The sequence below is a fragment of the Triplophysa dalaica genome, chromosome 18 (assembly GCF_015846415.1).
Source record: "Triplophysa dalaica isolate WHDGS20190420 chromosome 18, ASM1584641v1, whole genome shotgun sequence".
Lineage (NCBI taxonomy): Eukaryota > Metazoa > Chordata > Actinopteri > Cypriniformes > Nemacheilidae > Triplophysa > Triplophysa dalaica.
The window spans coordinates 4,445,322-4,470,070 of NC_079559.1; the positions used below are offsets into that span (position 1 = coordinate 4,445,322).

At 36.1% G+C, this 24,749-nt stretch overlaps 3 protein-coding genes across 6 annotated transcripts in view; 2 read left to right on the forward strand and 1 right to left on the reverse strand.

Annotated features, from left to right (window-relative positions):
• Positions 1–1,029: 1,029 nt before the first annotated feature.
• Positions 1,030–6,849, forward strand: mindy4 (MINDY lysine 48 deubiquitinase 4). Of its 2 annotated transcripts, none has more exons than XM_056729719.1 (18): positions 1,030–1,399; positions 1,494–1,613; positions 1,683–1,885; positions 1,980–2,247; positions 2,394–2,617; positions 3,181–3,239; positions 3,442–3,539; positions 3,616–3,732; positions 3,869–3,957; positions 4,191–4,292; positions 4,379–4,442; positions 4,533–4,598; positions 4,803–4,870; positions 4,952–5,015; positions 5,144–5,305; positions 5,386–5,566; positions 5,672–5,759; positions 5,869–6,849. In XM_056729719.1, the coding sequence occupies exons 1-18, from the start codon at positions 1,340–1,342 to the stop codon at positions 5,915–5,917; spliced, it is 2,082 nt and encodes a 693-aa protein (XP_056585697.1). In that variant the 5' UTR covers positions 1,030–1,339; the 3' UTR covers positions 5,918–6,849. The 2 variants fall into 2 exon arrangements, with proteins under 2 accessions (XP_056585697.1, XP_056585698.1); XM_056729720.1 differs by having other exon boundaries at positions 5,174–5,305.
• Positions 6,850–13,828: 6,979 nt separating this feature from the next.
• On the reverse strand, positions 13,829–22,160 carry alkal1 (ALK and LTK ligand 1). Of its 3 annotated transcripts, none has more exons than XM_056729711.1 (6): positions 21,347–22,160; positions 19,937–20,209; positions 17,175–17,228; positions 16,560–16,643; positions 15,467–15,540; positions 13,829–14,343 (listed from the first exon to the last, which is right to left on the reverse strand). In XM_056729711.1, exons 2-5 carry the CDS (start codon positions 20,196–20,198, stop codon positions 15,476–15,478), a joined length of 465 nt encoding a protein of 154 aa, XP_056585689.1. In that variant the 5' UTR covers positions 20,199–20,209; positions 21,347–22,160; the 3' UTR covers positions 13,829–14,343; positions 15,467–15,475. The 3 variants fall into 3 exon arrangements, with proteins under 3 accessions (XP_056585689.1, XP_056585690.1, XP_056585688.1); XM_056729712.1 differs by lacking the exon at positions 21,347–22,160 and adding an exon at positions 20,437–21,001 and having other exon boundaries at positions 16,560–16,640; XM_056729710.1 differs by lacking the exon at positions 21,347–22,160 and adding an exon at positions 20,437–21,001.
• A 374-nt stretch (positions 22,161–22,534) lies between these two features.
• obscna (obscurin, cytoskeletal calmodulin and titin-interacting RhoGEF a) overlaps positions 22,535–24,749 on the forward strand; it is a 52,864-nt gene continuing 50,649 nt past the window's right edge. The window contains 2 exon segments of the mRNA XM_056773510.1: positions 22,535–22,545; positions 22,739–22,830. Of these exon segments, the coding sequence (XP_056629488.1) occupies positions 22,535–22,545; positions 22,739–22,830 (103 nt within the window).

Below are 24,749 nucleotides of genomic sequence, written 5' to 3' on the forward strand. Positions count from 1 at the left end.
ATATTATAAATGTGGATATGTAACGTTAACTACCATTTAAAGTTCATGTTGCGCAGCCTGTAGCGCGGTGACGTCATGCATGTTGACGTCATGCAGGCTTTTGCGCGCATGCGCCTTAACGATATGTGGTCAAGCATTCGTTACTGCGCATGTGTGTCCTGTTTACCTTACGAGGTGACGTTTTCACGTATTTTTATGTCATGAATGTGTAAACTCAGACCTTGGATATTATGTCCGAGATCAATGCCTTCTTGTCAATCACGCGGCGTCGGGGCATATTAAAGATAACCAAAACAATATGATTTTAATGTATTAAAAAAGTTAACAAAGATACTTTATTCATATCATTTAGTGATGTAAAACATTTACTTCTGGATTTGAGGTCTGGAATTCTCGAAATCCGAGTTTTCTTGAACAATTCGTTAATAGAGTAAAGTGCGTCTTGATGCACAAGGGCAATTCAAAGTGCTTTACATAAAATGATTGACAACGATAAAACAAGACGTATCTTTAAAATGCCCATTATTTAAGACCACAAATTAGATTTAAAGAAAGAATAAATAGGGATAACATTGATTAAAAATGTAAGATAAAGAGAAGAACAATATAAAATTAATTAGAAATAGTGGAGTTGATGTAAACCAGCAGTACTCAGGTTGTGAATGCACAGCTAAACAATACTAATGATAAAAACGTTTAAAAAAATTAAAAGCTCTGATATTTTCAAGTCTGTTTGTTTAAGGGCTCTTTTATAAACATATTCTTCTTTTGCAGATTCTTAAGTTTTACTTTCGAAGATGCATTTTTTTGCTTAATACCCTATTTTTATTTGCAAAACCTATATTTTGTTTGCAAATATTTTTTTCTGTTGTAAATATAATTGACCCTATTTTGCCTCCATAGTATATTATATCCGAGATCAATGCATTCCTGTCAATCACGCGGCATATTCAAGATTGCATCCGATACGCATGACGGCAAAATATCGCGATAATACGCAGATCCCCCTACCCAGATAAAGCTGAGTAGTCTTGTGTCCATCCAGCACATCCACAAGGAGGCGCACATGTTTCATTCTTCCATTCATACGATATATCAACAGTCTGCTGGTAACTATAGCAACAAGCAGAAAAGCTAGACCGCTAGTTAGCAAATGTCGCCTGTTACCGTTACATTATGAATCCCCAAAACAGCACAGCACGCTGTAACGCCGTGTAGCTTCAAAACATGGAAACGGCCATTCGATACGTGTGAAGTTTGTTGTCGTTTACTTCGTATTTAGCCTACTTGTTAGCCTGCTATCTCGTGCAACTCGTGAACTGCTATGTTGTGACTTACGATGGGGAAATATGTGGAAGATGTGTCTGCGTCTCTCGTAAGGGAGTATCTCAGTAGAAAGGTGGGTGACAAAATAGTAAAACACGGTGTGATGTATGTACAGTGTGGTTTAAGGTGTTAAAGACCGGTAGGTTCATTTGCAAGTTTACTTGTAGGGCCTGAAGAAAACCATCGCTTGCATGGATGAGGAGCTTCCACGAACCAATTCAAGCATCAATAACAGATCGGATCTCTGCAGAATACTTCACCTTGAAGGCCTTTACAAGAATAATAAGGTACCGTTTCATTTCAGGTAACATTTCAGGTGACATAATGCAGTTCAGACAAATGCATTTGTGTTTCAGGCTGAAGAACGTCCCTTGAAGTCAATGTTGGAGATTATTGTGAAGGACAGGTTAAGTGAGGGAGGCAAAACCGGACACCGTCACCATAGTGATAGTCAAGCTCATCCGTCAGAGCAAACCACGTCCAGATCTGCCTTCGACATGCCAGACAGTGTTGAAACAGATGGGAGTTTTATGGAATCTCTTCAGTGTGACGTATCAAGGTACCTTTCAATATTTTTTACACAACTCTACACGTAATGTCAGTTCGTGTAGTTGTCTTAAATTTTAAGACCTGAATGTTTATTTTTTATGCAGGTTTTTTGAAACCAACAGTCTGTCACAGGTTAATCTTTCTCGAACACCTTCTGAAAAGACAACCAGGACCCTCCCCAGCTTTGCCGCTTCCCCTGAGAGGAGTGAGAGGAGTGTGTGTTTGTTGTCTTCTGGCCAGGATGATCTCAAAACAGTGATAAAAGAGGGATTTTTCTCTGAGAAAAAGGTTCAAGGCCCAGACAGCCAGAAGAACAGAGGCAGCAGAATGAGACGAGGCATTATGGCCGGTCCCGTAGCCAGCTCCTCACAGGTGATGAATGCTGCTACTCGTTTTAGATTTACCTGGTAATGTGATGTCTGATATCACACAGATTTAATCAAGTCATAAATTCAAATTTGCATTCAATCAGAGTCTGGATATAGAAAACATTGACAAAGAGTTCGTTTTTTTCATAGGAAAGTAACAAAAGACGCCCATCTCGAAAGTCATCTGGGTCTTTGTATGTCTCAGCCAACGAGGATTGTAAAGACACAACTTTCTGGACCAATGGTCTCAGTACTACACATATAAAGTCTTACCCATCTGCCTTTCTTGAAGATGAGGCCAGATTTTCTCATTTGTATAGTGATGATAATAATGGACTTAAAAAGATCCCAGAAGTCAAGACACAGCATCGCTTGTGAGTTTCTTTATGCTGTAAATCTGAACTTTAGAACTGACATGGTTGTTCACAAAACATTTTATTCAGAGGTTCGAGTAAAATGCAATTCTGTCATGATCTCCTTTCCCTTATTTTCGTTTGCTATGAAATTTGTAATAGCTGAATCTTTAATAACCCATTAACTTGTCTTTAGGAAAACCTTACTGCCAGATGCCACTAAATTATTATACACTGGACCTTTGAATAGACTTGCAAAATTGATTTTCTTACTTATTTTATTTTTCTTATTTTGCCTGAGGGTGAACTGTGCCTTTAACAGAAAATTACAATATGATATCAAGTTATCACAAAATGATCAAGTCTAAAAAGGGCCATGTCCGGGAAACCAGATTTTATCAGAAATTGATTGTAAAATGTTTTAAGTCAAATGCTTATTTTTGATCATGAGTGGGTAATATATCTACAGTACATTGAATAAAAACAATGCCTTGCTAAGTGCAACTGTTGCTTTTTGTGCTCCTCTGCAAAATGTCAAGTTTGTGATTATTAACTATTATTGATTATTGTTTTTTCCTCTCCAGAAAGAATTCAGGACCCAACCCAAAAGTGGATGAACTCCATGTGTTGGAAATGGTTTTGGGTAGTGTACCTAAATTTCCTACTGATTACATTTTGTACATTGGATCGTAGCCAATTCAACTACAGAATGCTTTAGTGAGTGTTGTGTAACCTTAGAAGAACTTAGTTGCTTTCGAAATCATTATGGGAATGTTTTCCTGCTGCTGGACACCTGCTTTAAAATCTTCAAAACATTCAATCTTGAACCCTTTAAAATCTTACAGATGACATTGAGAATGAGGGAAGCTTATTTGATGTTTCTGAATCATCTGTGCCAGAACTTAGTCGGGACAGGACTCCGATGGATCAGAGAACAGCCACTGTAAGCAGATTAACTTTATTTTGAAGCATAATCTCATATTTTAACCAAGTCTGATATGACATCTCTTCTGATTCAGGCTCTGAAGGAAATCCTCTTTGGTTCACCTATGGCTTGTTTCACTGAGGAGTGGAAACAACAGAATATTACCTTTTCAGATATTCCTGCTTTGAAATACGGAATTGTACAAAAGAAGGTATTGTGTTCCAGTTATCTTCCAAATCGATTGTTTTATTCGCAGTAGTGATCGACTTTATCATTATATATATATTTAGGATTTCATATTAAATCACAATAAGTATATTTGTTTGCGTCTATGTTTTCATCTCTAGGGAGGACCCTGTGGAATCCTCGCAGCAGTTCAGGCCTGTGTTCTACAGAAACTCCTGTTTGAAGAATCCAGCAATGACACATCTTACAAGTGTGTGCCATGCATCCATCGCGTTTCCGCTCATTATGTTGTTTGTAGAGATCAGATATTAGTACTGCAATCATAATCAAACTAACATTTCTGAAACATTTACATCCTGGATGGATTTTTTTCCATTAGTTTAGCTGCATGAACCAGTTGAGGTTTAGGTCAGCATGAAATTGTTTCATTGATTAAAAATCTCAATAAGTTGTCTGTTAATTTCATTTGTAACAAATCACCAGGAAATTGCAGGTATCAGACATTGCAAGGACAAAATGTTTATCTCGGGCTTTGGCCAACATACTGTGGAGAGCCGGGGACATGAAGAGAGCCACTGTAGCAATGTAAGTGTGTCACACTTCTTGAATCATCATCTATATTCATAAAAAAAAAAAATCATTTTTGAGCAATAAAATATGTCCCCACACAGAAACACTGGAAGAAATCTTTTCACCCCGGCCGGACGCTACAAATCCGATGGTATTTTAGAAATGGTTAGAGGATTCTCGATTTCTAGATTGTTTTGATCACTGTGTATTTTTTAGTATTGATGTATATATTTTGGGGTTTTCCACATACTGCAGGTAACACGTGTCACTGTTGAGACCTTAGATGCTCTCACATTGGTTCTTGAACAGCATGTTCGACAGGTATGTTTGCGTTCGAGTGAATGTTACTAATGTCCCCGGTTTCTATTCTATTCTATTAGTTGTTTAAAGAAAAATTACATTTATAGGGATGATTTATATCTGAGCAAGTGTATTTTAGATATTGTTAGGCTGCAACCTAAGGCATGTTTCCCTTGTTTATATTTCCTTATTCGATTGATGATGAGTGTTCTGTTTTCCTTACAGTTCGAGGCGGGTCCCTTTGGCTGTATCCTGCTGACCATCTCTGTCATCCTCTCCAGAACTGTTGCAGCGTATGTTTTCAGTTCTTTTACTCTTTACTGAGTGTCGTGCAAGTATGTTGATGCAAATGATTTATGTTCTGTGTGTTACAGTGTACGAAGTGACATGGATGTGCCAACCTCTACTTTGATTGGGGCCCATGGCTATTGCACACAGGTTTTCAGGCATTAATACTATGCTTAAAGATTTTCTGTGATTTTTTTTGTTGTTGTTGTTGTTGTGCAAACAAGTGTTATGATGTTTTTCTAATAAAGTCTTTAATTTTACTTTTCATGTTTCATAAGGAACTGGTCAACCTTCTGCTTTGTGGACAGGCAGTTTCCAACGTCTTTGATGACGAAATGAAGCTTGATTCTGGAAATGGAAATTTTACACTTCTGAAGGGAATCAAAACGCGTTGTAACATCGGGCTGCTGTCTTTATTTGAACACTATAATATATGCAAGGTAACAATGTTTTTAATGCTCGATACTTTATACTGTAGTCTTGCATGTACTGAACCGGACTTCTTCTTGTCTTTGCGAAGGTTGGATCTCACCTGAAATCTCCCAAGTTACCAGTTTGGGTTGTGTGCAGTGAGAGTCATTTCAGTGTTCTATTCTCTCTCTCTGAAGAACTGGCAGCGGACCAGTGGAAAAAGGAAGAGTTTGATTTGTACTATTACGATGGGCTTGCCAATCAGCAGGAACCCATTAGATTGACAGTCTGTGAGTCACAAATTTTGATGCACGAAAAACAAACATCTTTTGCACACTTGCACATTAAGAGTTCGTGATAAGTCTGTAATAAAAGGCTTCTGTGTCTCTTGACAGATCCAGATGCTGCTGTTTCTGTAGCTGCTCAGAATGACAATACAGACAATGATCTCATTCCTCCATTGAATCTCTGCATCAAGACCAAGTAAGTTCATTTATAAGTGCTTGGAATCTCCGTTTTTCCTTTTTGTAATTGATGATATTGTGAAATAGAAACCATATGTAGATTTTAATCTTTCAAATATGTTTTACAGATGGCAAAATGCAGTAATCAGCTGGAATGATAGTGAACCCATTCTTTGATCATGTTCTTGTTACTCCTGTGTGATTTTATCTGGTCAAAGAAAGTCCGTTACATTTTATTTATTTAAATGAGGTTAATGAATTTGGTATTTGTTGTTTTATGGGGCCTATTTTTTTCTGCTTTCCATTCTTTGAAAATTACATTCATATGTGTGCTGCCTTGTATTGGGCTTTGTTACTTGTTGTATGTGCATACAGAATTCAATATTCTTTACAAACCTGCCCTTCTCCAGGTGTTTTTTGGAAAACTAAAAATAGTAAAACTTCCAACCTTAAACTCAAATGAGATAATAAGTGATTATATTAATAATGTAATACATGTTAATATACAGAAAACAATACATTAGACTAGACATAATGAATGAAGAAAAAGAGCTATACTCTTCTGCTTTAAGAAATCTTTTCAGCTCTGTCATATGAAGTCATCAGTTGTGCACTATATCTGAATGCTTTCTTGTGCATGATGATTATAGATGATGATGACCTTTATTTCACTTAACTCAGATTATTTATCTAAGATTAACCCCACTCTTGCATGTAAGACGTTTGCCTAATAAATAAGCATCAACATTTAAATTGGCAAATGTATGTATGTATACCACACATTAAAAACTGCCGCCTACTGTATCTTGCCTTAAATATGCCATAGGCCAGTGGTTCTTTAGCCTTTGATATGATGTACCGCAGAGCTGATTATGCAAATTGTAATGCATTTCCCAGGCTTTCTAGATGTGCTTAGAACATACTGAAATGACACATTTGGGCAGACACAATTTAAACACAAAACATTGCCTTCTTTAAAAGTACATCTTGATCATTTGTTCTTATTTTTTAAGGGTGTTTATTAAGTATTTAATACGTTTTGCTTGTTTTTGAAGTGTGTGAGCTTTTAACCCAATACAAATGTCTTTCTTGTTGAACAATAAAGTACTTTTAAATAAAGAAGTCTTGACTCTTATCCGTATTTGCGAACATGTTTCCATGCTAATCAAATATAAATTGCATCACCAACAGATTGCAAATGCACACGCATCTGAAATGTTTCCTTGCAAAAGTACAGAAAACATCTGAGTCTTTTCATTAAATCATTCAATTGAATCTGTCTTTTCTCTCCTCTAAGTTTATTTGCATCATTCCAGGCCAAGAAAAAGCTGTGGGTATCATAACAACATTTGTGTTATTAGGTCAAACCTTGGGCCTTGGAAGGCTGCTTTTATTAAAAATCTTGGGGTCATTTTGGAGTCTGACCTTAGTTTCAGCAGTCATGTCAAAGCAATAAGCAAATCAGCGTACTACCATCTCAGAAACATAGCCAGAATCAGATGTTTTGTCTCAAGCAAAGATTTAGAGAAACTAGTCCATGCTTTCATCACCAGCAGGGTGGATTACTGTAATGGACTGCTTACAGGTCTTCCCAAAAAGACCATCAGACAGTTGCAGCTCATACAGAACGCTGCTGCCAGGATTCTGACCAGAACCAAAAAATCTGAGCATATCACTCCAATCTCCTTACAGAGGTCCTTACACTGGTTACCAGTTACTTCTAGAATCAACTTCAAAGTATTATTAATTGTCTATAAATCACTCAATGTTCTAGGACCTAAATACATCTCAGATATGCTCAATGAATATAAACCAATCAGACTTCTCAGATCATCAGGATCAAGTCAGTTAGAGATAAGAAGGGTTCACTCAAAACAGGGCGAGTCAGCGTTTAGTCATTACACCACCCGTAGCTGGAATCTGCTTCCAGAAGACATCAGACATTCACCAACAGTAGCTACTTTTAAATCCAGATTAAAAACACACTTGTTTAGCTGTGCATTCACAACCTGAGCACTGTGCTGCTTTACATCAACTGCACTTCTATTTCTAATTATTTTTATTTGCTCTTATTCTTTTTATATATACAGTCACATTTTTTTTATCAATTTTATTGTTTTATTGATTCTTAAAATCTAAAGTTTTTGTGATCTTAAATCATTTGCATTTTAAAGATAAGACTTATTTCTTTCTGTCAATCATTTTACGTAAAGCACTTTGAATTGCACTTGTGTATGAAATGTGCTATATAAATAAACTTGCCTTGCCTTGCCTTATTAAAACTCCCTTTGTTAAATGCCAGATATACATATAAAATGTTAAAACCCTGCTTTGTACATCATGTATATTATGTAAATTATGTCTAAAACTGGAAACCAGTGTTTCAGTGCATCTGCATTTGTTTATTAAACAGGTTGGATTCAATTTGCATGTCGGTGTTGAGATTAAAAGTGGAGTGTAATGACACAAACTGTCCTCAGGGTGTCTCCGTTCTGCTAAAAACCGAAGTTAACAGGAAACAAGTTTTGTGTGTGAGGTTGATTTTCGTTTACATTCTTTCAATTAAATTTTCGATTAGATTAAAATAGTGCACGAAGTTCGGGTTCGGAAAATATTTGATTTGCTAAAGTTTATGATGCGTTTTAAGTTTCTTTAAAGAATGACAACGGTCAATATCTGACAGACCCGATCATTTTATAATCTGACATTTTATTTAAGGGTCCTGATAACTGGACACTTTCTACCCACGCACGATGATGTCATAAATACAGAAAGTATGGGTCGTTACTTAATAGCTTAACATTTGTAGTGAGGTATGCAGTTAGCTGCGTGCTGCTGTGACGTCACTCTCTTCTGTCAAAGATGGACCCTAATGGTTCTCCTCAGAAATTCAACAATATCTAAATATATATGTATATATAAAATATAACACTTTAATTAAAAACTTAAAAGATAAAATGAATAAAATACGTTTTAAATTGTATTTAATAATTTTATTCAATCCACATGAAAATACTGCATATACTTTAGCATTTAATATAGTAAATGATATTAAGATTATACACTTTGTTAATGTATAGGCCTACTAAAGATTTAGCTAGTGAATTGATAAACTGTGGTAATGCAGTACCCACTTAAATATTTACAATAGGCTCAAGGGTCAAGGTTAAAAAACAGTAGTGTCGAGTAATTTTACTAGTATCTAGATTTACTATAGTAAGTACTAAAGTATACTTCAGTATTTTCATGTGGGATTTCATTTCATATGTTTTAATCGGTTGTTCTGCATTTGTCAGTTGTCAGAATATAGTCCTGAGGTAAAGTTTAGTGTTATACAGGTGAATGTATAATATTTGAAATCAAGAGCAAAATTGAAAGAAAACTTCTTTGTTATTTGTTTATTTAGTTTTTCCCCTATTCCCTATAAATCTATATTTATTTAGTGTTTTCACTATTACCTTTAAATCATGTGTTACCCATTTTTGGGTAAAAGACGTACTGATAACCTGCCCCAAATCCGCCTCGCCATTATATCTTCATTAATGAAGAACACCGAGATCACCCGTCTCATTTCAATAACGCTCCGAGAGCCAACTCGTGTCTGTTGATTCATATTTCCCCTGCATCAAAACTGTGATAGACAGGCGCAAAATGAGTGGAGGTGGGGAAACATTCGCATGCTTACGTGTAAGGGAAAAGGAAGGAAGATCTGGCAGCCTGGCATTGTGATGATACCCTGAGGAGTAAAGCAACTTTGTTAAGTAGTCATTTGAACGTCCTAGCTTCCCTTGCGGGGAACGTACCAGTAGCCTACTGCACATTAAAAATATTCAACCACACAATGCAACATTAAGAACTGAATGAATCTTCACATGTCAAAGGATTTGTTCGAACGATGTTGACTTGAGTGCAATCTAATTCATATTCATGTTTTGTATTTTTCCTCAATTGGAATTAGTCATAATCTGGCAAGCACAAAACTTGGCCCTGCCCCCCCTTGACGATGAATAAACCAGAGACCGCGAAATAGATCAAGGGTCTTTCAATAGGAGATGTGTGGGTTTAAAAGAATAAGGAATCAGCTATAAATAACATCAGTTTTTTTATACAGGAGCCTCTAGGATCATCTAATGGGATTAAAATGTTTACTACTTTGCCGAGTGTTGCCTCAGAGGCGAAATTATGTCGTATGTCATGTTCACACATTTCAGTCCAACCATTTTTTCCTGTCCTTTCATATCCCTGTAAAATCAGCTTGCCTGGATGGTTCTGTGATCTTCTATGCCGCTATGGTCCACAAACTAATCTTTTTGTATCTTCTTCTTGTATCTTCCAACTGCATGCATTGGGTCTCTGCTGAGGGTGGGTGGTTCTAAAATATTTTTGTTGCATACTGGTCGAAAACCTAATTCATAACCGGTGTCATTTCTGTCGTTTTTGCACGATATGCTGTAACGCGAAGCCCCTGAGGTGAAAGGAACGCAGCAATGCACCAAAAAAATACATATTGTACTGTCTCGTACTTTTAGCACGTAACCGTGCTTTGAATGACGTATTAATACAATCATTATTTTAGAAGATGGCGCATGTTAAGCACAGGTGATTAAACAGCATAGACTCGATGGCACAAGTAAGAATATGTTAAGTCCACTTGCTTTAAATAGACACATCCCCATCACTCTCTTGTGAGTCATTAAGGATGCCATCATGACCAGGGCGAACTATTGGACAGTCTGTTCAATTCATCACTTCATGAATGAAGCCGGGGCTCCAAGGTTCAGTGATGAACAACTCTGAATTAGAGAATGACTTGCCATTGTCAGACTTATCTCCTGGCAGCCTGAAGGTAACCGGAGGATTGGAGTGTTTGGGTGTAATTGTGTTATCCCCCTCCCACGTATTTTCCCCCGAGCCTCTTCTGTCTTGTCTCCTAATCTTTGCAGTTTGTCTCCATTAAAAAAGTGATATCCCGCTCCGATTGGGATAGACTGTTTATGCCCACCTGGCTAGAAGAGGGCTCTGCAGGGGCCCTGGTGGAACCCACCTTATTTATAGCGTCAGAATCAGATTAGACTGTTTGTGAAAGCCCTGGAGACCTGCCATTCGACTCCTCAATTATGACAGTCAGAAGTGATACATCGAGGCTTTGATACATGGTGTTAATTGAAGGGATAGTTCACCCCAGAATAAAATTCTGTCATCATTTATTCATCCTCATGTCGTTCAAAACCTGCATATGGCTGGTTGAGCGCATACGGGTGTGGAGCGGAAAAGAAGATATTTTGTGAAATGTCTATGGTTTTGTGTCCATACAGTGAAAGTCAATGGGGCCAATGTTGTTTGGTTACCAACATTCTTTCAAAGATCTTCTTTTGTGTTGTGCAAAAATAAGGATATCATATCATACAGGTTTGGAAGGACTTTTTTGTGCGAACTATGAGATTAAGCTTTTAGCATCAGGGAGTGAGGTGTACGTTTCTTCTAGCGATTTGTACATGATGGTACGTGAATTGTTTGTCGACAAACATTTGAAATTACAGGGGATGTTCCCTCAAGAGCTGAAGAGCAAAGAGCTATTTTATGAAACGCTTTTAAAACCACCCGCGTCACACAAGATAAACAATGATGAATGGTAAAAAAAGATTCATGATGGTATTAGACCATCAAATCTTTCTTCCGGAGCAGTGATGTGAGAATCCCCTCCTGACAGAGGGACAGTGATGGAGGATTGTGTATGAAAGTGAAATATGTACATGCTTGGCCAAAAATGATCTCACTTTTTATTGAAATATTGAAATATGTATCGTAAAAGCTTTGTATTCATGTTGCACAGTTGTTCTTGGAAGAATTTGACGAGGCTTGAGAAAAAATTACCCACACAACACATTTCAATTTTATTTATATAGCACATTTAAAAATCAACCATGGTTGACCAAACTGCTTAACAATGTCCAGAAAAAGACTCAAACACAGTAAAAACCTCACAATGTCTCACCATAGCTTGAAAGGAAAGCCAAGGAATACAGGTGTGTATAAGTACTGCCTTACAAATTCCCAGAGACTGAGCTGTTCTTATGTGTACATGTAAACTTTTCCACATTTTAGGTGCCACCACTGAAAAGGTGCGATCACCTTTATTTTTTTACCTGGTTCTTGGCACATCGAGGAGCACCATATTGGACGACCTCAGTGCTTTAACAGGATTGTGGACACGTAAAGTTCAGATAAATAAGTAGGCGCCAACCCATTTAAAATCTTAAAAACAAACAATAGAATCTTAAAATCAATCCTGAAACAGACAGGAAGCCAGTGTAGTGAAGCTAAGACTGGGATTATGCGCTCATACTTTTTAGTCCCAGTTAAAAGCCAAGCTGCTGCATTTTGGACTAAACGCATTGAAGAGATGACTGATCCAAACAAAGACATAAAGAGTTACAGTGATCTAGTCTAGATGTTATAAAAGCATGAACTACACTTTCAAACTCTTTACGTGACATGTAGAGCTTGACTTTAGCCAACAATCTCAGTCGAAAGAAACAGGCTTTTACAACAGAACTTATCTCTTTTTCAAATTTAAAAGCACCGTCAAAATCACACAGAGATTCTTGGCAAATGGACAAACATACAAACCCAAATTACCAAGTCATCAACACAAACACTCAATCTCAGTTTTATTATCATTAAGACAAAGAAAGTTCTGATCCAGAAATATTTAAATCTCTCACTCAATCAAGTAATTACAGAAAGGAAGCTTTATCATTTGTTTTGACAGGCAAATAGATTTGTAAATCATCAGCACAACAGTGGAAGGAAATATTGTGCATTCTAAAAATATACCCTAAGAATAGCATATGCAAAGAAAACAACATAGGGCCCAATATTGACCCTTGGGGGACGTCACAAAGTAGAGGGTAGCAGATGAAGAGGTGAACAGAGAAACTCCTGTCTGTCAAATATGATTAAAACCATTTAAAGGCAATGCCCTTAATGCCAACACACTGTTCAAGTCTAGATGAAAGAATAGAGTGGTTGACCGTATTTGCGGTATATAGTTTAATCTTACCAGACTGCTCAATACAGTAACAAGCAAATATTGTAAAAATGTTGCCCTCAAAAGTATATACATTTATTCAATAAAAATGATGAAAATGCAGGCTTTGGTTATAAATGTGACAGCAAACTATTGCTCATTTCATAGCACACGTATGAGTTTTAAAAACATAGCTGCATATTCATTTGATTCTAGAGAGGATTAAAAATAGTCATGATGAACTGCATAATGCAAAAACGTTTTAATAGTCCGTCACTGGGGAGCAAAAATAAGTAAGAAATATTTGGTGATGCCTTTAAACAGGCCAGAGACAACATGACAGTATATTTCGATAAGTGATATTTTATGAAGCATTTGCTGTTATCATTTTGAGGAGTTTTCACAGACATTCTGTCGTGAGAACTCATATCATTGTGAGCTCTGGCACAGACTTTAAGTGTCGGACTTCAAATGTTTACATCACACTCAAAGCAACAATTAAAGACGATGTTTTATGTTTGTTTTCATAAACATTCCCATCAGATCGTGAAATATTTGATCAGGATAGATATGAAGATGAAAGCAGAGTTTTTGTTCAGTTTCATCACACAGTTTTAGCTTTGGCAGAAGTCCCAGAAGGGGAGACCTAAATATTCGTCCTTTTGATACTAGAACACAATCTCAATATCAGTACATAATTGTTTTGTCTGTTGAAAGGGGTCCACTGTTGTTCATGAGTTTACATTTGTGTAATCTCTCTCTCTCTCTATATATATTTACATAAGAAAGTGAAATCGCACAAATATATATAACAAAGTGCATCAAAAATGTATACTTAAATATAGTGTTTATATAGTATATATATAGTATAGAGATAGTATAGAGCAAACATGTCAAAGCAACATCTGAGATTCGCCTGGTGACCACTGTTGCTTCTGAATTAGGCTCCATTCCGGCATCAAGCATCACATCATGTACTGTAAATATAATGAACACAGTAGAAAAAAAACACAATGGTTGTGCTTGAATGTTTTTATTCTTTCAAAGCATCAGTGCAATATATCCATTGTTGTCAAACAATGTGTTTTCATAATTTGAAGTAATTCTTTAAACGTCAAGTGCCAACGTTAAACGTAATATAAGCATGGTATGAATCTTGTTTGCCAGATTTCATATATAAAACATGTTTATGGGATAAATAATACATTTAGATTTACATTTAAAATGTTGCATTCGGAATAACATGTAAGCATAGTGATGGCTTAATGAGATATTCAAATAATATCCTCTCTTGTAAATCAGGACAGAATATTTACATATCATTTAAATAAATAATTGGCTACAATGTTTAATAATATTTACTGTAAAACTCATAGTAAAAAAGCAAAGCAAAACTAAATTAGTTAAAGCATTTAACACAACACACAAATTAGAATAAATGTATCGATGTGATTGACAATAAAGATGAAGCTTTGAAACGAAATGACGGTAATAAAAAAAATAACTGCAGTATTTTGAAGGCACTTTCTTTGAAAAATATCTCCTCCAACATCTTCTTCTGTATCCTAGGGACCTGTGATACAAACAGAATATCAGATTTTTTAACATGCAGATAAAAGTAATAACGATAATACTGTATATTCTAAAACTTATTACCATTTTCCTTTAAATACATACTTTAAGAAACAAATACAGTTGGAAAGTGTATGAACAGTTCAACGTACTTAGCGAGGCTTTGAAGATTATGAAATTACACTTGCGAAACAGTTTTGAACGACTCAACCTGTCACATACAGTAACAATGAACTTCAGACATCTTAATCCACTTCACTGGAAATCACTTATACACATTATCCAAGGCAATTTAACCATTTGTAATAAATTTAGAGGCTGAGTAAGAGTAGTCATAACCTAACAAAATCCCCATAATGCACCACCTTAACTCATTTGCCATTCAGATAGGAAATGGATTCTTTCACCTTTCACTAACAAATTCTTTGAATGTCCAATTTCATAGCTTTCTTGCATGATGTCACAGGCTAGACTGAACACATAGGGTCACAGATTGGTGCTGAGCTATTCTAGCCTCTAAAACGCTCAGAGTAAATTTCTAGGAATTCAATATGGTTTGATTCTGTAACAGATGAGTGTTCTTGTGATGTCATTTACCTTTAGTGACATTTCATTTCATCATTTATAATACATCGAAATGTAAAATTTTTCAATTGTGTGTTGCACAACTCCATCTCTGCTTTTTATCAACTACATAGCAGCTTGTCTACAAAAACAGGATATCCAAATCGATTTCAAAACTTGAATCTAACTTGCATTAGCATGATCTAACTTGCATTTCAATTGCCAGATAATGGACATCCTGTGGTGGATGTTGCATGAGTCCAGTACGAATTTAACAGTGAAATTTAAAGACGACTCCACTGATGTCCTTTTCATGAATGCATGCTTCAAAAAGTACCAGATGGCCACGATTAAATTGACATTTAACAGTTTCACAATAGTAATCGTTAGACGGCTTGCATTTCATGTTATGAAAGTTATGAAATATTGATATAAAAATGATTCAAAATAACATATATTAAATTAATAAATTCAAAAAGTTCAACATCTATTTCATGACAGAAGCATAAAATTGTGTAAAAAGGTTAAAAGATTCGAAAGCTACAAATCTTTGTACTCACATGCGTTTCCTATGACTGTGTGCAAAGGGGACTCATAGCTAGCCTTGTTAGCAATCGTGCACATCTTTTATAATCTGTCAGAGACAAAAAGAAAAGAAAATGCATTTTTTTACTTTCAATGTTAATAAATGCAGTCACACATGGGGTTGTAACATGACGCAAACGTCACCGCTTCGAAAGCACTGGTGAAATTCACGTTTTAAGTGGAGCTCTCATGCCATCATGGCTTGACGTATGAAGTGTGAACTGGGGACTGTAAATAGCTTTATCCCCCTGCTCCAATAATGTACTTGATGGACAAAAATGACTGTGTGGGTTCAAGCACCACATGGTTCCACCCTTAATGGTGTTTGTGAAGTCTGAACATCCCAATTGCTGTCCTGTTCCAAGCACTGCTGTTACAGTATCATCCTCTCCCAAGGTATTGATTATCATCTTCTTTGTCAAAAGTGGCAGTGCCAATCTCACACTAAACAACTTTCTGCTCATTGTAACTTGTGATTCGGGTTTACGACAATTTATTGAGCATTTCAGTTAGAGAGAGGAGGACTCAGGAGGGTTGTAGAGCAAATCCAAGACAGCAAATAGCTCAAGTCGCTATGACATAAATGCTTAAGCCAAAGAAACGCTTAAACAACACTTTCCCAGTCTCAGGAAAAATAAAAAGAAACAACTGCGACCCAAATATGCATCTGGTTATCAGTCTGGGCAACTAGTTCTGCTCTTGCATAATTTGACATTTTAATAAGTTTTGAAATGCTTTACAACCCAATGTGTAACACTTAGATTTGTATTATTTAATGGACTGTCCAATCTTCACTCCTGAATGCTTAAAAAGCCCATGAGGACTATGGGTGGAGAAGCAGATGTAATGCGGGCTCAAACTTTTATTTTCCTCCAAAAAGTAAGTATATAAACATAAGCAACACATTGTCTTCATAATACAAACCACATACACATATATATAATAAACATAACCAATTTAAACCCTGAAAATGAGTAAGCAAGTGGATCAATTCTAAATTAAGCCTATTGGAAAATAACATTTCTCACCCGAGCTAAGCATTTACATTAGATCGCACAGGCTACGTACGTGTTGGTCTGGAGCAATCCCTTGTGTTGTGATAAATTCTATGGAAATGTGTCCTGCATTCAGATGGAAACTTAATTGGTCCTGCTTGAAGGAAAAGAATGAAGATTTTACAGATTATTTACACAGTAGTGTCATATTTTAGTTTATTATGTCAAAATGACTTTTCATGCATCGTGCAAAATTTCACAAATCAAAGTAACTTGTGATATGACATCATGAGGGCAGAGGTTTAATCATTTCAACAAACCTCTCCCAAACATTCCTTCGTTGTATGAACATATTCCCAGATTTTAACACAACTGATTGTATTCGGGCCTGATCTTAGACTGACATTTTGCAATGAACAATCAGCTTAAACGTTTTTCAGAAAAACACGTGTCTAGAGAGAGCCATGTGTTAAACATGTTACCTCAGTTGACCTAGCACTGGATTTACCTAATTGTCAGACTTTATGTTTGTCAGGAGGAAAAATCTATTTCTAATGAGACAATTTTGAAAACTTTGAAACATGAAGTCAGAGCTGTATGGTCAGACATCTAGACAGTGCATAAACTCTTTCACACTGCAAACATATTTACTGGAAAGAAAGCAAAAAGATGAAAAAAATATTTTTACCTGTAAAATGTTCTATAAATTTTCCTTTCATGTTTGTGTCTCTTTGGGCAATATCTGAAAAAAAAAAATACTTGCTGTAATGTTGGCAAAACAACACAAATCATTTGCAGACTATTGTGATCATTTTTCAAGCAGCAAACAACGAAGAATGTTTATGCTGACACAATTAATTGAGCCCACTCTCATCAAATGCATATAAATAACACGCAATTGAAACAACGGGTTGATTAATAAAATAACATTTAAGGACAAAATAATAACAATGACAAAGTCTATAAACTAACAACTATTGAAACAGAAATACACATGACATCATATTTACTTGGGAATCGTTTGAATTTTATCGGTTGCAATTACGATTCTTATCGATTCCCAGTTTCGATTCCACATTTATCAACTTGTATTAGACTGCTTATTGACTTGTTTGCAAAATAGTTTTTGTTATGAGCACCATTTTCTCTATATATACACATAGAACCATGTTTTTTTTATTTACTACATTTTGAATTACCATTGTTGAACTACATCATAGTTAAACTGTTCTAACTATAATAAAACTACGGTTAATTTTGATTTTTTATGCAAATAAAAATGTTAAACTATGCTTATTAAAGAAAAAATATTGTTAACAAAATTTCCTGTTAACCAAATCCTAACCCTTTTTAGGGACATAAAACCCAAATTTGTGACCTGGCTGTTTGAACATTCTTATTTTATCCAGTCCAATCTTGTAAATGTTTGTAGTCTGAAAATAATTCTCCTCTTGAACAATATCACCCATCAAGATTATGATATAACTGATAACAATCATATGCCATATGTTTTCACTGTCATGACTACACGTCTGATGCAAAAAAGATGGACCGCCCATGTTAAAACGCAGTCCCAGATTGATAATCCAGCACCAGTAAATGTGATACAGGTTTGGGGTCGCAGCTAACTATGTAAAATCTGTAGTTTGCCCGACCCTGAAACACTGTCCCCACATGTAGACCATGAGTTCCAGCCTGTTGGAGTGAGAAGATTAATGCACTCATAGTTGTAATGCCTATCAATGTCAGTTCCACAAATCCATCCGGGAGCTAATTTTAACTGGCCTCCGAATAAAGCATAACTAATATTCTTAGCAATGAATTTAAGTTTCCACTTAATTCAAGACACAGTGGCTTTCTACACATAGGAAATTTAGACAAACAACCATTAAGATCCTTCTCAATTTCTAATAGGATAGTTGTTGGGACACATCATTCAGACACCTGTTAATATAATCTGTGTATCACAAGGCATGTTGTTGCACCTGAGTCTTACATAAAATGGCTAAGTGGCTATACAATGTGCAACACATTGTGTTGACAGTCTGAACTATCCAGTTGTCCATAATATTGCAATGTACTTTAAATTTAGAGAAATAAACTTTATCAAAGCCCACCCAGATCAGCAATAACAGATGTTTTAGGGTGTAATGTATTTCTTTGGCTTAGAACTTTTGTGTGAGGATGCACATGTCAATCAGTTTATTTTGTTTTGCTAGGGCTGAGACCTTTAAATAGCCAAATCCGAATGAACCAGACCAGAAATCTGTCAAAAATAACATTCACGATTTTTAATCAATTAATTACCAGCATGTTATGGCAGTGAATAGACCACATGTCACAAATACAAAAACAATTCTGTCTGTGTGTAAACAATTCTCGTGTTTGACACCAATTATGCGTTTCTAAACACAATAAACAAATCTCCCTATTTTGATTTCAACTGTAACACGTACAGCAAACGTGTTGGTCAGTGAACAGAATCGCTGTAAATAAAAAAAATTGTCTAAATCAGTGAAGCACTTTTTCATTTTTGCTGGGTCTGTTCACATGGCATGTGACGCTATTAATGCAATTATACCAATGAGTAGTGAGGTATTACCAACATGGCAGAATCTGAGCAGGTACATCCTCCATTACATAACCTTTTCAAAATACACATCTAATCAGAACGTTTGTTCATAATTCATAATTACACTTTTGGCAGACGCTTTTATCAAAAGCAACTTGTCCTAAATTCAAGCTTTATATTTGATCAATACAGGAATCGAATCCAAAACCTTTTGCTAATGCAATGTGTACCAATTGAGATACTGCAACATATGTGTGTATGTGATTTGGCAAGTGGAACACAAAGCTACGTTAATCTTTCATCACCGCAATGCCAAACATAGTTATTGACAACATTTTTCTTTTGTTTAAAATGTTCACAAGAGTAATGGTTTCCGTCAATATAATGAAGATATTAAAGGACTAAATAGTCATGGTTCAAAAAACATGTTTGTTAGACAGGTGGCAACATTTTACGTGCTGAAATAACACGCATAATTTCATTTTCATAAACTAATGAATGACAAATTAAGCTTTATGACTTCTTGAGCTTTTAATTTGATTAATTTAATACCAGTCCATGGATCTACAGATGATTTCAACATAATGTGATCGCATAACAAGAACATCATTTGACTCTATCCTCTGCTGATCAAAGCAGTGTCTGAACGTTTCCTTTATCCTAACTCATTCTGTTACTTATACAAATGAACCATAATAATCTGTAAATTATTTCTTGTATTTCACACTCAGTCTGGAATGACCGATATATACAGCTCTCTCTTGTCCATGCAAAGGTCATGCACAGTGCAGTTGATATGCAACAAAACTCTTACTGACAGGAAGGCGTTAATGCCAAGGATTACTTTTGTATTATCACCTGATCTGAAATCAGCTTACCTATTGGTCTACTGTTGGAGAAATATGCAGCCTTTTCACGCGACGAAAACTTGACATCTTGAGACACAGAGAAGAGGCCACTGGTGATGCGCCGGCTGGATGTGGGCTTGTCTCGCTGGCTGTCCGAGACCACTTGCAGGATTAGATTAAGCAAAATTTGGCGTTCCTGCTGCTTTGCCGCCTTGCTGTCCATGCAATGGCTGGAGGTGTTGAGCAAAAGAATCATACTCAATAATATGTGCCATCTCTTCTCAGCCCGCATGGCTTTCCAGCCTGACAAACGAATGAAACAAGCAAACACAGTCGTTACATATTCGTAACAAAAGTTTTGAGCAAAATACGCACCAAAGGTTTCCAAAGAGCATAGACCTAAATCTACATTAGATCTTCATGCATAGCGTACAGTTTATAAATGCACAATCTGGGATGTTTGAAAATTTTGACTATAAATTATTTATTAATGTTTCCCACTTAACTTCATAAAACAAACAATAACTTACGCGATTATGTATTGATGGGTGCTTCTACCTTCAATAATGTGAACGCAAAGTTTTCAGAGAAAAATATATCTTCCTACAGTTCCTGACGTGATGCGTAATGCCGACACCGTTGTCTCGTCTCTTTCTTGAGAACATGCGTCTTGTTTTTATACGTCAAGTGCGAAGCTTCTTGGATGTAATGCAATCGATTTCGGGTGGGTGGCAAGCGATGTAGACATCTTTCTCTCGTTTTTTTCAGCTCGTGGTCAGTTCCTTTGACATTCGCCCCTCCTTTCGTTTCAAATGCATCACAGAAGTTTAGAAAAAGTGTGCCTCAAAAGTCCGCTCTCGGGTTTTTTTAAAGAATCATGGCTGGTAATGTGTTGGATGCGTAAAGGTTCCTGGAGATGTCCATTGCTACATGTCCCCAAGGAAAATGACGGGGAACCTCAAATATCCAAATACACAAGGAATATGTTGGCACTTGTTTAAATGTATAGCTGGGCTATAAAAATAACGTCTGGCGTTTTTGTTCACGGATGACCGAGTCTTGTGACTGCCCTAAGCGCTATCCTGGTAAGCCCTATTTCCACCTCCCAACTCAAGGGTGCACATGGCGCTGTGCTTCTTATATACTTAAAGATTATATTCCAGGGTTCCAGCATTGCTTGTCTCGTAAATATAGAACAAACGTCTAATTAAGAGGATAAGCTATTGCAATAATAATATTTTATTTTCTCATATTTCCATAGGTTTTTATTATCGTGTGCGCAGTGTACAAATTACAGTGAAAACATTTTTTAAAGTTTAAAGACTATGGACAAGTACTAATACAATAAACATCAGTTTACAAAAACGTACAAAACTGTATACAAGTCTTCCAAAAGTTACAAAAAAGAAAAGTAAAACACATCTTAAAAATTCAACCTACACAAAAGTACACAGCGCTGTTGGACCTAGATGGACGTCACTGAACCTGCGTTTCACATCCACTGGTTCATACTGAAGAAAACTTGCATGACAAAAAATCATTTTACATTTGCAAACGTACATTCTTGCTCCTTTTAGATAATAGTGACATAATGTTAACATTAACATTAAATGCTCCTAAAAGTGGAATCAACACACTGTAAATCTTTTACATACATAGTGCAAAGGATATATGCCCCGATACACAATAGTGCAAAGGATATATGCCCCGATACACAATAGTACAAAGGATATATGCCCCGATACTCAATAGTGCAAAGGATATATGCCCCGATACACAATAGTACAAAGGATATATGCCCCGATACACAATAGTGCAAAGGATATATGCCCCGATACACAATAGTGCAAAGAATATATGCCCCGATACACAATAGTACAAAGGATATATGCCCCGATACACAATCTGAAGTAATGGTTTACACAAGATCGGAAGGTGAGCGCTCTAAATGTTTCACAACAAATTTGTTTGTTTGTTTTTTTTGGCGACATCGTGTGGTGTATTTTCAAACTACATGTTATTTAAGGTACGACTCCATCAGCTTTACAGGTTCTCATGGGTGACGGCATTTTACACATGTAATGTTGTACAGAATATTGTGTCCCTTTTACTACTAATCCAAATGTTTATAATTATTGTAATTATTGTAATGTAAAGGCCGTTTAAAGAATATTTTAAATGCACCGCATCGATCGCGTTACCTTAACGGAAATACGTCACATTTTAATGCGCCAGGTGAACAAGTTTACATTTTTGTGTACTGAAACCTTTTATGTAGTTTTATAAAAATAGAAATCAAGTAAGAGTTTTTGCTCTGTTCTTGCCGTCTTGACAAAGTGTCAAATTGATGGTTGATATTTGATCTTCTTCCGTCCTGCGTAAGCGTTACCATAGGAACAAAGTTGACAACAAGTTTCAGGCTAGTTAATGATGGATGACCGCTAACATTACTGCAGATACGTTGTGTATTGAGCAAAAGGTCCCCGTCGTTGTTTGTATTATTTGTTTATACAAGTAGAAACAAACTGTCAGTAACAGAACATTGAAATGCGGACTGTTTAAGTATAGATCCTTTGAATACGTAAAAAATACGTCGTGTTATTAATTCCCTGCGATACAGGAGGACAAATGTCTCACAGGTTTGTTGGATAAACTTCTTAATATAGTTATTTTATAATAGCCCATCAATAACAATTTTAGGCTGTACTTTTAAAAATGGTAATTCCTGTGTAATGCTGTCTTAAAATGAATATCAAAATTCAACAGTTATAATTTAAGGATACATTAACAATATTTTCTCTAACAGCACATGTAATACACTGTGGTCTGAAGCTCACGAGGAGCTCAGCTGTTTACTGGCTCAAGAACTTCCAGAGGAACCTCGACGTCCCGAACGAGACAGGGTGGTGTTCTTTCAAAGGCTCGCCACCCTCTACGTCCGTTACGTTCAGATTTTTAGGCAGCTAGAAGAGGCCTATGACCAAAGCGTTCACCCCCAAAAGAGACAAGTGATCAGACAGGTGCTGGAGGGTGTGATGGGGCGTATTCTGGAGCTCAAAAATGAAATGGTGGAAAAGGAATTTTCAGAGTACCACTATTTGGATGACATCATTCAAGACATGAAATTAACCCCTGTGAGTTAGAAGCCTCCGTAATGTCCAAGTAGAATCTGTGTGCTTATTGTAACATTTTTGTATGTGAAGGTTAAACCATGATGTTGACTGTCATGTTTTGTTTGACGTCTGACAGACACAAGGCAATATTAATAGCACAAAAACAAATAATGCAATATTCCTTTTGTACTTCATAACTATTCCTAATCATTATCATTAAGAACATGTTAATAATTTAAAGGTTTTGTTTTGCTTATTAGTATTTTTATCTTCAGTCCGTAGGATTCCAAACATTAAATGCTATTGTAATTCTAAACAGAAAACGACTAATATTGCTGATACTCTTCATCCTTGTTCCTCATTGTAGGAGGACCTTGAGATTCCCATCCCCAGTTACTTCATTCGAGAGCGGAACAAAGTATTGGAGGAAAGAGAAAAAATGTTTGCTCTCGTTTTAAATCAAGTGGATCCTTTGGACAAACCAATAGTGGGTTCAGTTTTAGTGTGTTTTGCTGGTTAGCAAATTGTTAACAACAATCGCTGGTTAGTTTTAAATATAATCTCTCTCTTTCATGTCAAAGCCTCCTGTGGTGCGAATGTTGACTCTGGAGAGGTCCATTAAAATCATCCAGGTTTCTGAAAGAGCACGGCAAGGTCGACTGAGGGCAAAGTTCATGAGAGAGATCTATAAGGATTCTCAAAAAAAAGCTAAAGAAAACGGGGCGATAACCCCTGATCAGGCCGCACTAACTATACAGAAGGTACCATATGCTGATATTTTCATCATGTTTAATTCCTGTTTTAACTGACATTCAAACTATTGTTGACAAGAAATGTATCATTTTAATTATCAAGGACTCAGGATGCATTGTTGAAATAATATTTTATGATACCAGAACTACGTCAATGATGTTTTTATAATGTATTAAAAATAAATGTCATGGTCAATAGTTTTTGGACAATACATTTCCTATTTTCAAATCAAGTCTCAGAAAATCTCTTTTTAGGTGTGGAGAGGCTTTGTACAAAGAAAGAAAACCAAAAAGCTGCGTGAGGAGGAAAGGATATTTCTTGGAATGGTAGCATAAACTATACATGTACTCCTTTAATATACTTATATTTATCATTAGTCACAGTATTGTTAGAAAAAGTATATTTTTTCATATTCACTGTGAGAATGTCACTACTGTTCTGCCGCCAGTAGATGGAACTCTTATACTATTTCTTGAGAGGTGTCTTTATTTTATCTGGGTCTGCCATTCTTAGGCCATGGATCCAAAACTGCCAAATCCATCTCCATTGAAACTGGCTACCCAGAACAACGAGGCCAACAGACGATTAAGACAAGAAGAACATGAAGATGACTATCATAAGTCTATTAGTTCTGTTATTTATCAGATCAGGGAAGTGGAAGGTCCAGAAATGAAGGAGACCATGAAAGATCAGATCCCGCAGTGGTTCATTGAGTGCCGGTGAGTGAAATTTTCACAATGGCTCACTATAAAATGACTTCTATTTAATTTTTTTTAATATTTCACTGACCTTGCGTATGGCACATAGTGTTTGCATTTACATTTTTTTATACTTTTTGCAAATACAAATCTATATGGACCCGTTACCATTACCTTTAAGATATATGATTTAAGCACATTTAAATAGTGATGCAACAGGATCATTTCCTGACTACCCAGAAGAGGAGGATGGAGGTTCAGCTCTTATATTTGCTGAGA